This window comes from Ictidomys tridecemlineatus, chromosome 11 (genome assembly GCF_052094955.1).
Source record: "Ictidomys tridecemlineatus isolate mIctTri1 chromosome 11, mIctTri1.hap1, whole genome shotgun sequence".
Taxonomy (NCBI): Eukaryota; Metazoa; Chordata; class Mammalia; order Rodentia; family Sciuridae; genus Ictidomys; species Ictidomys tridecemlineatus.
This window is the reverse complement of record NC_135487.1, coordinates 127,488,661-127,503,246: the sequence shown is the minus strand read 5'-3', so window position 1 is coordinate 127,503,246 and position 14,586 is coordinate 127,488,661. Positions and strand designations below refer to the sequence as shown.

Genomic DNA, 14,586 nt, shown 5'->3' with positions numbered 1-14,586 from the left:
CCGCCTTTCCTCTGGGACCCTTGTCCCGGTGTGGGATCCAAAGACCTGACCTCCACTGGACTTTGGGTCACTCCATGACTGGGCTCGTTCACCAGCACCTGCTCTGGCTCGGGGGAAGATTCCCTAGCAGCAGGGACAGTGCGCCCAGCACAGAGGGCCAGGGCTCTCCTGGGCGTGTCGGGCCTGGAGTGCCACTGGGTCCCAGCACCTTCCCTCAGGTTCTCTCTGGCATGGAGCTCAGCATTCTGGCACCTCGGGGTACACGTCTGTCCCTCCCCTAGCTGAAGCGCTTTGGGGAACTGCCCAGGTCCTGCCCCTGTGTGTGCTCAGTGTCGGGGGCCCAGCAACGTGGTGGTGATGGGGAAGGGTGTGCCGGGTTTTGTGGGTCACACTGAGCGTCGACCGCTCCTGTGGCCCCCTTTCCGTGAGCACTGCGGAACCTGGGGAGAACAAGCCAGGGCTACAGAGCTGGGGCACTTCAACCTGACCAGGGGAGGGCAAGTGGCTGAGGGGCTCAGTGCCATGTTCACAGCGACGTGGCGGATGGGGCTGGGCCAGGCCTCGGGGCTGCATCTCACTCTGAGCCCTGACACCTGACCCTCTGGCCCTGGCCAATGTCTGACCGCTCCGAGTTCTTGGCATATGCTCAATGCACACGGAAACACTGTCCCTGCCCGTCCCACAGGGTGCTATGATGAAATCTGGAGATTGTGAAAAGCCACATAAACATGAGGACACTCTCTGGAGACACTCGGTATGGGACACTGAGTCTTTCTTGGAACGCTCCCCGAGCGTAAGACCTTCAGATCCCAATCCCACCTGCAACACAACAGGCCTCTCGCCTGCGGGGTGCAGGCACAGGATGCCAACCAGCAGGTGCAAGGTGATGCAGGGACCCACCTCCACCATGACACCCAGGGCCCTTCCGAGCCCCACGCGGTCCAGGTTGGCACTGGGGACAGGAGAGATCAGCTCTGCGCGTGTGTTCCCAGGAGGTTTATTAGTAAGCACACCAGGGAGCTCTGGGTCCTTGCCCAGAACAAGGGGCTGAGAACATCCAGACAGGGAGGGGCCACCAGAGCCACCAGGCCTGGCTCCCGTGGCAATGGCCATGTTCCTGCTTCAAGCACACAGAATCCTCCCTCCTGTGCCCTCCAAGTGTCCTCCTGAGGAGGCAGGGAAGTCGGGCGCCTTCTCCACAGAGAGCCAGCTCCCTCAAGGTTCTCTAACTCGCCTGACAACCACCCGCCCTCACCCCAAGAAATCTGGACAGGCCCTGCCTGCTCCCCCACCTTGGTCAGGGTGGGGACCCCCACGTCCTGCAGAGCCAACCCCGTGCCAGCCCAGCACGCCCAGCTCACTTCGGGAGCCTGACAGCTAAAGTCTTGAGTGGACGAATTTCAGCAGGTTGGCCAACTGCTGCTCCAGGTGCTGCTCATCTCCGTGATTCTCGATGACCCAGTCAAAGTCCCCAAAGTCGTCCAGGCCACATTCCGACTCAGCGTCATCCACCCCTGTGGAGAGGCATGGTGAAGTCAGGCCCCAGCCCTGCAGCCGTGGAGGCCAGCTGGCTCAGGCGGAGAGGGTCCCCCGGCCTCTTCACCGCTGTCCCAGAGTCAAGGTCTGCCCCCCTGGAGGGCATCCCCACCCGCTCCAACACTGTGGTGCAGACGCACCGCCCACGGCCAGCTGACTGAACTCTTCACTTGCCACTTCGCACAGAGGGTGAACCGCATCATGGAAAACCACAAACAAGCTGGGCATGGTGGCCCACGCCTGTGACCCAGCCACTTGGGAGGCTAAGCCAGGGGGATCTCCAGTTCAAAGCCAGCCTCAGCAACCTAGTGACACCCTCAGAATAAAACAATATGAAGGGCTGAGGATGTGGCTCAGTGGTAGAGCACTCCTGGATTCCATCCCCAGTCCCAGAATAAAATAAAACCACACACAACCCAAAAGGCATGATGCCTTAGCGTGAATCACAGCCATGTTCATTTCCCTCTTTCTTTTTTATTAGAATGGACACAATACTTTTATTTATTTTTATGTGGTCCTGAGCCCCAGCCCCAGCCCCAGCCCCCGCTGTGTTCATTTCTACCCTCCATCTGTGTGATGCAGTCCTCCGAGGAGGCCACGTGTGCAGGGCTAGAAGCAGAGGCCTTCTCTGTGGCCCTTCCAGGCCTGGGGACAGCAGCGTCCACTTGGTGGGTTTGGGGCACTGGTCAGTGAGCCGCTGCCTGCAAGGCGCTCAGCCCAGCCTGGCCGACAGGAGGGCCCAGGAGACCCGCAGGCAGCAGGGTGGCACCCGTGACCTGAGCTCCTGTGGCCCAGTGACCAGAGGCAGGCTGGAGGCCAGTGCTGGGCCAGCGTCCCCGAGACGCCTGAGAGCTCCCGCCTCGGGACACCCCTCACCGGGTGTGTGCATCAAGAGGAACTACGCTGGGGGCTTCCTCCCCCCGCTGTCAGCCCCCACAGAGCTGCAAGGCAAAGGGGAGGGTCACGGGGTGGGTCTCAGCCAGACCCCCAGAGAAGCCCATCGGCCTTGAGAGGGCAGCCTGGGTAAAGGGACCAAGTCAGAGTCACAGGGAGACCTTGACCCTCCAGAACACCCTCTGCGTCCCACTCCTGAGCCCTAGGCCTCAGACCCCTCCCTGGAGCCTCTCCCTCACTGACCTCAGGTTACCAAGGAGCCAGCAGGAGGCCCAGGACACTGGGGTCAGGGTCCGTGACCTCCACGCGGTGTGTCTCACCTGTGAACCAAGCCCTGGGGACAGATGCTACTACCAGCAGCTTACCTGGCGTGAACACCCAGCCCCGCTGCTGCCGGCTCTGCTCCGAGGCGAACACGCGGACCGTCTGCATCGCAGCCCCGTAGGCCTCCCGGAACCACTGGATGTCAGACACCCTCCGTGTGTCACTCACCAGCTGCAGGGCAGGGACACAGACAGGATGCTGCAGCTGGCGGGAAGGGGGATACCAGAGAAACCAAACCACTGCGCAGCTCCACCCCGGCATGGTGAGCACCAGAGCAGCTAGGGCAGAGCAGCTGGCCTCAGTTCCTCCTTCCATTCGGTCACACACTGAGAGAACACTGCTGAGTGCTAACCCCCTGCAGACTGCTTGTTCACCCGACTAGAGCACTGCACAAGGGTTTCAGGAGGCACCTACTAGGTGCTGGCACTGTGCCACGTGCTGAGGCCAAAGTGGTAAAATGCACCTGTCTTCAGAGCCTATAATGCAGCTGGGCACAGTGGCACATGCCTGTAACCCCAGTGACGCAGGAGGATCGCAAGTTCAAGACCAGCCTCAGCAACTTAGTGAGGCTCTAAACAACTTAGCAAGACCCTGTGTCAAAATAAAAAATAAACAAGGGTTGGGGATGCGACTCAATGGTTGAGCACCCTTGGGTTGTCCCCAGTACCAAAAAAAGAAAGAAAAACAAAACGAGATTGATTTATTTAAGGAACAGGGAAGGACCGGGCAGCTGCAGCTCAGGGAGTAAAGAGGCTAAAAGGCAGCAGGAGCAACGTCCAGAAGTTAAGGACTGATTTTGTTCACAAGAATGACGGGTAACCACCAAAGGGTCTTGTTTTGGGTCCCCCCACCCCAGTATTCCCAAGTAGCTGAAATGGCAGGCGTGTGCGTCCAGCACCAAAGTGTTGCAGACTAACAGTGACGTGACTAGTGTTCCTCTGTAATAGGCCACTGTGCAATGAACGAGGAACGCATCACAGGACACAGCCAGAGCCAGAGACCGAGAGGAGTGGGGGCTGCTGTGACGCCTGGGGAAAGACGGGAGACTTGCATAGGACCAGGGCAGGGCAGACAGGGGGCTGGGAACAGCGAGGGCTGCGGAGAGAGGTTGTCCTCCGGCTGCCAAGGTGACCTCTTACCCAGATGGGCTGGGAGACGCCTTCTACGATCTTCCTGCAGAAAAAGCCCGGGTCGGCCCGGCGCTTCTCCTCCCCCCAGCGGATCATGTCGCTCCGATAAGCCTCCTTGTAGGTGCTGGCATCCAGAAGTCTCTGGAAGTCCAGGCTGTGCTCCTGTCCAAAGCATATTACGCCTCAGGCACTGCCCTCTCCACCTCGAGGGCCCTCCTAGAACTGGAAGAGCAGGCCCTGCCGCACCACCTCCCCAGCTAGAGCAAGAATGACTCCAGCCATTAGGCCAAAGGTCTGCAAAGGAGAGTTCTGGAACAGGACAAACCCCAGTCACTCAAAGGTGGGAGGAAGGTCCGGGGTCATCCAGAAACGGTTTCCACCTGTCTTTGAATGTTTGATGTGGTTTTCTCTTTGCAAATTTTACCTTCCCAATTATTTCTGGCTTAAACTAATCCTGAAATTAGTTGGCAACCCCTGGGCACAGGCTTAGCCTTCAACTCAATCTGACAAAAACCAACCAACTTCACTGCACGCCCCCCCCCCACCGTCTGCCCCACCCCAACTCCTGGGGAAGTCGTGCCTCCTGCCTCCTGCCTTCCGCCCTCGTCCCTTTCCCCTTCCCCACCCCCACATTCCTGGCACTCTGCTGAAAACCCTGGTCCCCACCCCACCTCCGGGAGCTGCCTCCAGACCTGGCCTCCCCTTCTCCTGGATCCTGACAGCCAGAGGGGCACAGCCAGAGGGTCCGGGCCAGGAACGGGTGTGAAAGGTCAGGTTCCCCTTCAGCAAGGCCTCCGCCCCAGGCTCCCTCTCTCCTCCTGCTTTTCTGGGATGAGGGTAGGGATGGAGACTGAGCCAGAGGCACGCACCACGGAGCCACATTCCCAGCCTTTTTCACTTACTCGCGAAGGTGCCCAGCTGACCTCAAACTTGTGATCCTCCTGCCTCGGGAGCCAGTGGGACTTGTGCCACTGCATCTGCAGCAGCTCTCAGCCCCTTGGTCCCCACCTGATGCCCTGTTCCAAGGAGAGGGCAGCAGCTACCTCCTGCTTATCAGCCACCCCTCCCCTCCACTGGGGGCATGTGGCCTGCTTGTTGGTTTCCACCTGTGACTGGGGTCATCAATTCAGCAACGTTTTTTCTTTTTTTTTTGGGGTGGGGGGGTGGGGGTAAGAGGATTGAACTCAGAGGCACCTAACCACTGAGCCTCATCTCCAGCCCTCTTTTGTATTTTATTTTGAGGCAGGGTCTCACTGAGTTGCTTAGGGCCTCACTAAGTTACTGAGGCTGGCTTAGAACACAGGATCTTCCTGCCTCAGCCTCCGGAGCCCCCTGGACTACAAGCGTGAGCCACCGCAGCCAACTCAATTCAGCAACAGGGCAGGAGGGTCTGTCAGGGCCTCCTCTGGAAGTCTTAAAAATGCCAACTCAAACTCCTGCCCTTTCCTCCCTGATCCATCTGGGCTCTGGCTCGGCAGATCTGGAGCAGGCCCTGATCTGGGATTTTTCAAGTAGATTAGTGGTTTTGAAACTGTTCCTCAGGTCCCACTGGAGAAAGCTGAGTAGTACCTCCCCTTGGCCCTCCTGCCTCCTTCTCCCCCTACCTGTTAACCCCACTCTGTTTCCCAGGAACAAGGAACTTCTGCATCCAACTTCATGGGGAAAGATTCTCCATAGGAAAAAAGTTGCAATCCCACAGTCCCTCAGACCGCCCGGCTATGGATGGGCCCGCACAAGAGCACAAGAAGCGAGAGAAGACCCGCCCGGACAGAAGGCTGCTCCCACAGAGGCAGGGCTACTGCACAGAAGCGGGGATTCGTTCCTTTTGTGTGGCCCCAGAGGCCACACTGGGCAACTGCCCTGAGCCCAAGTCCCTGGGAGTGTGCACCTGGATGCCAAGTGACAGAATGTGGGCCACTAGGGGGCTCTTCTCTGTGAAAAGCTGACCTCACCCTCTGGGTTCCCTTCCTGAAGTCAAGATTCTGGGAGTTCCTGTTTATTTTCTAAATTCCATTTTAACAACAACAACAACAAAAATTTTTTTTAAACCTATATGGTTCAAAATTCAAAAGACGCAAATTCATTTGCAATGAAAGAATCTCTGTCCCACCTCTGTCTTCCCCCTGCAGGGCAACGGGACAGTCTCCCATGTGTCTTTCCCAGGAAGTACACAGACATCCCAGCACCTGAGCAGTGCTTAACAAAATGCAGGGCACCTCCCACGTACTTGTTGAGGAACTGGATATGTGAGCAAATATATTTTTAATTCTTCTATAATTCTCTGTCAAAAGTCCTTTCCAAATGTTGCATTCTCTACTGTTACGGTACGTCTTCACCGAAAATCATGATCCCAACTGGTGGTGCTGGAACCTCTAAGAGGAATTAAAGCTTCTCTCTTGGGACTGGATTGGTTACGGCGAGAATGGGTTGTTGTAAAGTAATCATCGTACCTTCCCGCAATCTCTCTTGCCATATGACCTCTCTTTTGCTCACTGTTCTTCCACCATGAGGTTCTTACCAGCAGCCAGGTGAATGTTGGCACCATGTTCTTGTACCTCCATAACTCTTTTCTGCACAAACTACCCAATCCCAGGTATTTTGTTATAGCCACACAAAACAGATTTAGATGTACCACACTATTCTACAACTTGTGCTCTTCACTTAACAATCTATTTTGACAACTCATGTCACTAAATATCTAAGGAGAAAATTCTAGGGCATTCCATCAGGCCAGCAGGGAAGAGGGGAGATGTAAGCTGTCATTTTTTTGTGCAGACATGTGCATATCAAATGGCATCAGAGCTGTCAACTCAAATGTCTATAGCCTTCCCTGGACACCCTTTTGAACGTGCTCTGCAGAGGTGATCTGGAGTAAGCGAGGCTATTAAGAAAGACGCTTAAGGGATGGGGGCTGTGGCTCAGCGGTAGAGTGCTCCTTGCCTTGCACATGCGAGACCCTGGGTTCGATCCTCAGCACCACATAAAAATAAATAAATAAAGATATTGTGTCTAACTGAAAAAAAAAAAAAAAGGCGCTTAAGCTGAAAATGCCCCCGAAATACCCCTCACAGAAAACCAGGAGATGGCTACCATTCTGCCAGCAGCAGTCACAGCCCCAAAGCCTGGGAGATGGTTCCCAGATGCCACAGAGCCACCACCTACCTGAGCATACTGCTCCTTGAGTGGGCCAGAGAGCCGGAGAATAGCACAGATGTCAGCTCCAAGTCTGTGGGACAGGGAGATAGAGGACCCAGTCAACCTAGGGCTTCCTGGAGCCTCCAGGCTCCGGAAGAGAAGTCCAGAGGCCAAGTGGAGCCCTCATTTCTCCCACTGCTATTTGTGTCACTGTGGCAGCTCTCAACGCCCCTGACCCCTTTTCCTGATCTATAAACAGGGATAAGAGTTTCTTTCTCCCAAACAGGATCATTATGAAATTCAAATGAATATAAAGGAGCCCTGACGCTAACGGATAAAACGTAGGATGATAAGTACACGGAGAACCTCCAAGCCAGGCACCGAGGCCCACACCTGTGATCCCAGGGGCTCAGGAGGATCACAAGTTCAAAGCCAGCCTCAGCAATTTAGCAAACGCTAAGCAACTCAGCGAGACCCTGTCTCTAAATAAAACATATAAAAGGGCTGAGGACTGGGGCTGTAGCTCAGTGGCGGAGCGCTTGCCTAGCATGCACGAGGCACTGGGTTCGATCCTCAGCGTCACATACAAATGACCAAATAAAACAAAGGCATTCTGGGGGACTGGGATTGTGGCTCAGCAGTAGAGTGCTCGCCTGGCATGTGCAGGGCGCTGGGTTTGATCCTCAGCACCACATAAAATAAATAAATAAAGGTATTGTGGCCAATAATTTTAAAAATACATTTAATAAATAAATAAATAAATAAATAAAGGTATTCTGTCCATCTACCAAAAAAAATATTTTTAAGCGGGGGAGCAGGAAGGGCTGAGACTGGGACTTGATGGTTAATTGCCCCTGGGTTCAAACCCTGGTGCAAAAAAAAAAAAAAGAAAGAAAGAAAACCCACCAGGCCTCCAAGCCTAATGATATTATGCCTCAATTAAGTTACTGCTAGTACCCTAAACCCAGTCACCACCAGGGATATCTCAGCCTCAACTAACTTGGTCACCACAACATAAAAAATTCATCCCTTCAGTTGTTCCATGATCTTAGTCAGTCATTTATTGGGCACCATATTTGATTCCAGGTAACAGAAATATGAATGAGATACACAATTTCTGCCCTGGCCTTGAGCTGCTCACACCTACACTTAAACACCTACGTGGTGAGATGAGTGTTCTTATTTTCAGATGAGGAAACTGAGGCTAAGTGAGGGGAACTGACTCACCTGAAGCAACCCTGTAACTAATGAAACCAGTATGAGTAAAATAAAAGTAGCCAACGTTTCATTCCTGAGCCTTCTCTAGATGCCAAGAATTATTCTGTAAGCCATGGACATGCATTACCTCATTTAATTCTTCCACCCTCCTGTCTTAGTCTGCATTGAACAAATGTCAAAACTGAGGCAGAGTCAATACGAAATGTGTACCAGATGGGCCACTAAGGCTGAGCTACCATGTGAATCCCAGAAGTCTAATCTCAGAACCTCTGTTTCTTAATGCTATTTAACTTCCAGAGCTGAGATGCAATTTAGGAAATGATGGTAGATACTTGGTGGTTGAATTTGTGTATGGATCTCTGCCCTGGAATCCCCCACAACCTCTCAGAACCCCCAGGGTACCCAAAACAGTTTCCTGACACCACACCCTACTAGCCCTCAAGGGGAGAGGAGCCTGGCGTGTGGTGCACCTATAATCTCAGCAACTTGGGAGGCTGAGGCAGAAGGATTACAAAGTCAAGACCAGCCTGGGCAACTCAGTGAGAATCTGTCTCAAAATAAAAAACAAAAAGGACTGGGGGTGTAGCTCAGTGGTAGAGCACCCCTGGGTTCAATCCCCAGTATGGGGGAAAAAGCAGAGAGGAGCTCCACTCCACTTTCTCCCCTTCTCTGCCCTCCTAGCCCAGTCCTCAGCAAAAATGCCCGACAGAATATCTTGCTCCAAGAAAAAACAATGAGCGAAGGCTAAAGGCATTATTATTATTTGGGGGAAGTGGTGAGCTAAAACTGAAATAACTCAGTCCCTGGAGTCAATAAAACTGAATTTGAATCCTGGATTCGCCACTTAATTTGCAACCCCAGCAAATTTTGTTTTTAACTTTTCAGAGCCTCCCTTGCTTCATCTGTGAAGTGGAGAGGCAAATAACACTACACGGTACCTACCAAAGGTTATGATGATTAAATAAATTAATACAGGTACAGTGCCTGGCATATAATAAAAACTTATTGAATCCCTACTATTAGGGGTCCTTGTCCTCAATGAACAAAGATTGCCTTTGGAACCAGACACATACTGGGTATGTTTTTAAAGAAATCCCTTATCTGTGCGTCAATTTCTTTATTTATAAATTACCTCACAGCACTGTCATGAGAATAGGAAAAGTATACAGAAGGTGCCTTGGTAGTCACTGTTTCATTGGTGACTCTTGGAGAGACAGTCCTACAGCTAAGGGCTTTGCAGAAGTGGTCGCCTGTCTTTGGAGTGGGCGTGTGCAGACGGCTGTCTTAAGTGACGGTGGCAATCCTGCATCTTCTCCTGCTCCTCCTGCCCGGCCACCAGAGAAGCTGGGGTCCGAAGCCCACTCCAGCAGACCCACACGCTCCCCTGGGTCGCCGGACGCAGTGAGCTCCCTCTCCTCCTCCTCCCCTCCCCACAGACACCTGCTCTGCAGCGCCTCGGTCACGAAGTCCTTCCCGGATTTTCTCTTCCCGCTAAACAGCAGCACCAGTCGGGGGGCGCCTCCCTGCGGGGCCATGAGGCCACTCGGCTTTCCTATCCCTAACGCGGACCCATCGTACCCCTGAAATCGGGCCACTCCGCGCGAAATGGACGTGGCCACTGGGAGAGGCAAGGAGGAGGGATCCCCTCCCTCTCCATAGCTGTAAAGAGGACTGAGGTCCCTCCATCTTCCATATGTTTTAATCCATGACTAAACAAGTACGGAGAGAAGAAAAAAAGGAGAAAAATGTACATACACAAAAGAGGCTTATTTCCAGGGCAGCCTTCTCCCCTAAAGAAGCTCCCCCTCTAGAGCGCACTTGAGCCAGTCCAGCTCCGCCCAGAACCATACGTCACGGCCGCGCCTCCGAAACCGCCGGGCGGGGAGGAGTCGGACGCAACTACTTTTCTCAGAGGGGGGACAACAGCTTAAAATTTCAAGAGGTGGACCTCATCTTCCCCCCAGATAGCCTAAAACATGATGAAAAAAAATATTTTACCTAATAATGTGGAAGGATTTTTCTTGAATGCTTTTTTACTTGTGTTTTATGACCCATGTGATTAAACAAACTTGTATTTGCCCCACAGTGGAAATGGGTCTTTCTGGAGATGTAAAACACGGTAATGACCTGATAGGGCTGTGTCTCGTGACGTCATCCCGAGGGTGGCGCTTAGCCTCGCCGACGCTCTCTTATTGTGAAACCGGTTTTGTAAGTGTGGAGGCCGGTGGGATTTGACCCTTTTGACCCAACAAGAAATGGATCCCTTTTCTAGCCGCATCCTCCTCTCCAAAGGTTTTGGGAAGCTGGAAAGCTTGGAATGACGTGGCTTTGGATGAGATTAACCGGTTTTATCCGGAGACCATCTCCCGGCCAGGAGTTGAGAATTAGTGGTAGTTAAGTGTCCCTTCCTCCAGTGTCCAGTTCTGCCTCAGCCCGCTCCAGGACACCTCCTCCCAGTTAAGTAGGCACAGTTGTCTTTAGTCCTGAGTCTCTGTCTTGCATTTTTTCCGAGCTTGTCAAAACAGAGCCTGCAAACAGTTACTGCCTCCATATGATGGGTTATCAAATCATGTGAGAAGAGACTAAGTGAAGTGAGGAGACGTCCTTGAGATAAGCCCTGAATATTGAAAAAGTGGCACAAAAGAATGATAAGATACAAAGAGAATAGATTTCAGGAGGATTTTTTTAAAGCAACTCAAAATTTTAACTGTGCTCATCAAGGCACTTCAGACAGGGCAGAGTGGAAAGAGTTTTAATCCTAGTTTTGACACTTCATGGGAATGTGACCTTCATAACTTTTACCATCGACGATGCCCACCTCACAGGGTTGCAATAAGAGGGAAATAAAGAAAATATATGCTAAAATGCAATAAAACACCTCATAAATTCTAAAGTATCATCCAAATGTAAGGGATTGTTATTTGCTCTTAGCCCTCTGTGTTTTTATTATGGTTTATAATTCAACCCAGGATCGGATTTTCCAGTTCACCTTCTGTAAACATTTACGTGGGCCTCCACTGAAAGACCAGATCTCAGCTAGACCAGCAGAAGCTACAAGGAATAACTCCCTTCTCACTTTCCTGCTTTCTAATTACTAGAAAAAAGTCAGAATTTCCCCCAAGTGTCTCTTCCCTCACCAGACCCAATCTGCCCCTACTTCCCTCGAATGCTCTGAAATCAGACTCCCCTGAAATTTCCAGTCCCTCATCAGAAAACTTCCTGCATCCTACCCTCTCCTCCAGCTTCTCTGTCCCTGCCGGCTGCCCTCTCCCCAAGCCTTCAGTCTCAGCAAGGCCTCCCTCTCCCTCCGCTTCAGGTTCCAGTTCTTCACCAGCCTCTGGGAAAACTCCAGCTCCTCTAAGGTTCCTGCCACCTGGCTGGGCTACCCTTACCCTCCTCAGGACTAACTGCCACCCTTCACGGTGGCTCCTTTTTGTTCCCTGAGACTTAATCAATGGCTTCTGGGTTTTGGGGTTTTTTTTTGTTTTGTTTTCATTTTTGTTTTTATTTGTACCAGGGTTTGAACCCAAGGGCACTTACCCACTGAGCCACACTCCAGCCCTTTTTTATATTTTATTTAGAGACAGGGTCTCACTGAGTTGCTTAGGACCTCGCTGAATGGCTGAGGCTGGCTTTCAACTTGCAATCCTCCTGCCTCAGCCTCCTGAGCCACTGGGATCACACTCATGCCCCACCACACCCTGTGGCCCTGTCTCCTTTTCCTCCCAGTTCCTGTCATCATTCTCAGGGACTTCAGTCTCACTGACTACCCCTTCTGGCCAGTCCATTCAACAAGGAACTGCTGCTCAATTCCTTGGCCCGGGATGATCAAAGTTTTTTTTTCCATTTTTCCTCCAACATCTGCCCCTATGGACACACCCCCGACCTTGTCACCACCAGAAAGCCTCAATCTGCCAGTGCACACACTTATCCACCCAGCTCTTCAAGAATAGCCACTCAGCCAGGGCAGTGGCACACGCTTATAATCCTAGGTACTTGGGAGTTTGAGGCAGAAGGATCACAACTTGGAGACCAGCCGGGGAAACTTAGCAAGACTCTATCTCAAAATAAAAAATAATAAGAGACCCAGAATAGCCAAAGCAACCCTTAGCAAGAAGAATGAAGCAGGAGGCATCACAATACCAGACCTTAAACTATACTACAGAGCAATAGTAACAAAACAGCATGGTATTGGCACCAAAATAGGCTTGTAGCCCAATGGTACATAATAGAGGACACAGAGACCAACCCATATAAATACAGTTATCTCATACTAGACAAAGGCACCAAAAACATATATTGGAGAAAAGATAGCCTCTTCAACAAATGGTGCTGGGAAAACTGGAAATCCATATGCAACAAAATAAAATTAAATCTCTATCTCTTATGATGCACAAAACAACTCAAAGTGGATCAAGGAGCACGAGGAATTAGACCAGAGACCCTGCAACTAATAGAAGAAAAAATAGGCCCAAATCTTCATCGTGTTGGATTAGGCCCCAACTTCCTTAACAAGAGTACTAATCTCTAGAATATATAAGAACTCAAAAAACTTAACACACACACACACACACACACAAAAATAGATAACCCAATCAATAAATGGGCCAAGGAACTGAACTGAATAGACATTTCTCAGAAAATGATATACAATCAACCACCAAATATATGAAAAAATGTTCAACGTCTCTAACAGAGAAATGCAAATCAAAACTCCTCTAACATTTCATCTGACTCCAGTCAGAAAGGCAGCTATTAAGAATACAAACAGGGCTGGGGATGTGGCTCAAGCGGTAGCGCGCTCACCTGGCATGCGTGCGGCCCGGGTTCGATCCTCAGCACCACATACCAACAAAGATGTTGTGTCCGCCGAGAACTAAAAAAAAAATAAATATTAAAAATTCTCTCTATCTCTCTCTCTCCTCTCTCACTCTCTCTTTAAAAAAAAAAAAAGAATACAAACAATAAGCATTGGCAAGGATGTGGGGAAAAGGCACACTCATACAAGGCTGGTGGGAATGCAAATTGATGCAACCAATATGGAAATCCATGTGGAGATTCCCTGGAAAACTGGGAATGGGGCTGGGGATGTGGCTCAAGCGGTGACGCGGACGCCTGGCATGTGTGGGGCGCTGGGTTCGATCCTCAGCACCACATAAAAATAAATAAAGATGTTGTGTCCACCAAAAACTGAAAAATGAATATTAAAAAATTTTCTTTCTCTCTCTCTTAAAAAAAAAAAAAAAAAAAACTAGGAATGGAACCACCATTTGACCCAGCTTTCCCACTTCTTGGTTTATACCCAAAGGACTTTAAAAAACAGCATAGAACAGGGACACAGCCACATCAATGTTTATAGCAGCACAATTCACAATAGCTAAACTGTGGAAGCAAGCTAGATGTCCTTCAGTAGATGAATGGATAAAGAAACTGTGGTGTATATACACAATGGAACATTACTCAGCATTAAAAGAGAATAAATCATGGCATTTGCAGGTAAATGGATGGAGTTGGAGAAGATAATGCTAAGTGAAGTTAGCCAATCCCAAAAAACCAAAGGCCCAATGTTTTCTCTGATGTGTGAATGCTGATCCATTATGGGTGTGAGGGGGAGCATGGGAGGAATGGAGTGGCTTTATACAGAGCAAAGGGGAGGGGGGAAGGGAGGGGGCATGGGAGTAGGAAAGATGGTGGAATGAGATGGACATCATTACCCTAAGTACATGTATGAAGACACGAATGGTGTGACTCTACTTTGTGACAACCAGAGATATGTAAAGTTGTGCTCTACAAGTGTGCTATGAATTGAAGTGCATTCTGCAATCACGTACGACAAATTAGAATAAATAAATAAATTTTTAAAAATGGCTGGGGATGTAGCTCAGTGGTGGAGTGCCCACTGGCTCAAATACTCCCCAAGCCAGAACTTGCCTCCCAAGCCCCCCCCAGCCCATGAAATTCTCTGCTGTATAACATCTGCCTTTCCTTCCTTCCACAACCCAGAAGAATGTCGAGGTACCCCGTGCAAAGCCTTGGTGAGCTCAAGGGTTGCGCCTAGGGGCACTGCTCAGAGGCAGGTGCTGGTGAGTGGGGGCAGCCCCTGGGTAGAGCCTGCTGGGGAAGGGGTCGGCCAGAGTCCTTGACCACTCAGAGGGGAAGCCAGGTATGTCTGCCACCACTGCCCCATGGAGGTGAGGAGGAGGAGGCCTAGAGAGCACAGAGAGGTGTCTCCCCAGCTCAGGAACCTCTTCCCCCAGAAAGCCGACCACTTAAGGAGAGGTTTGAAACCAGGCGGGTGAGGTGGTGCGAGTCTGGAATCCCCGTCGCTCAAGAGTCTGGGGCAGGAGGA

At 51.1% G+C, this 14,586-nt stretch overlaps 1 protein-coding gene across 6 annotated transcripts; it reads right to left on the bottom strand.

The window, feature by feature from the left end:
* Positions 1–981: 981 nt before the first annotated feature.
* On the bottom strand, positions 982–10,014 carry Pmvk (phosphomevalonate kinase). Of its 6 annotated transcripts, none has more exons than XM_040287646.2 (5): positions 9,993–10,014; positions 7,047–7,110; positions 3,894–4,046; positions 2,796–2,925; positions 982–1,514 (listed from the first exon to the last, which is right to left on the bottom strand). In XM_040287646.2, exons 3-5 carry the CDS (start codon positions 3,978–3,980, stop codon positions 1,378–1,380), a joined length of 354 nt encoding a protein of 117 aa, XP_040143580.1. In that variant the 5' UTR covers positions 3,981–4,046; positions 7,047–7,110; positions 9,993–10,014; the 3' UTR covers positions 982–1,377. The 6 variants fall into 6 exon arrangements, with proteins under 6 accessions (XP_040143580.1, XP_005331367.1, XP_040143582.1 ...); XM_005331310.5 differs by lacking the exon at positions 9,993–10,014 and adding an exon at positions 9,678–9,858; XM_040287648.2 differs by lacking the exon at positions 7,047–7,110.
* Between the last annotated feature and the right edge of the window lie 4,572 nt (positions 10,015–14,586).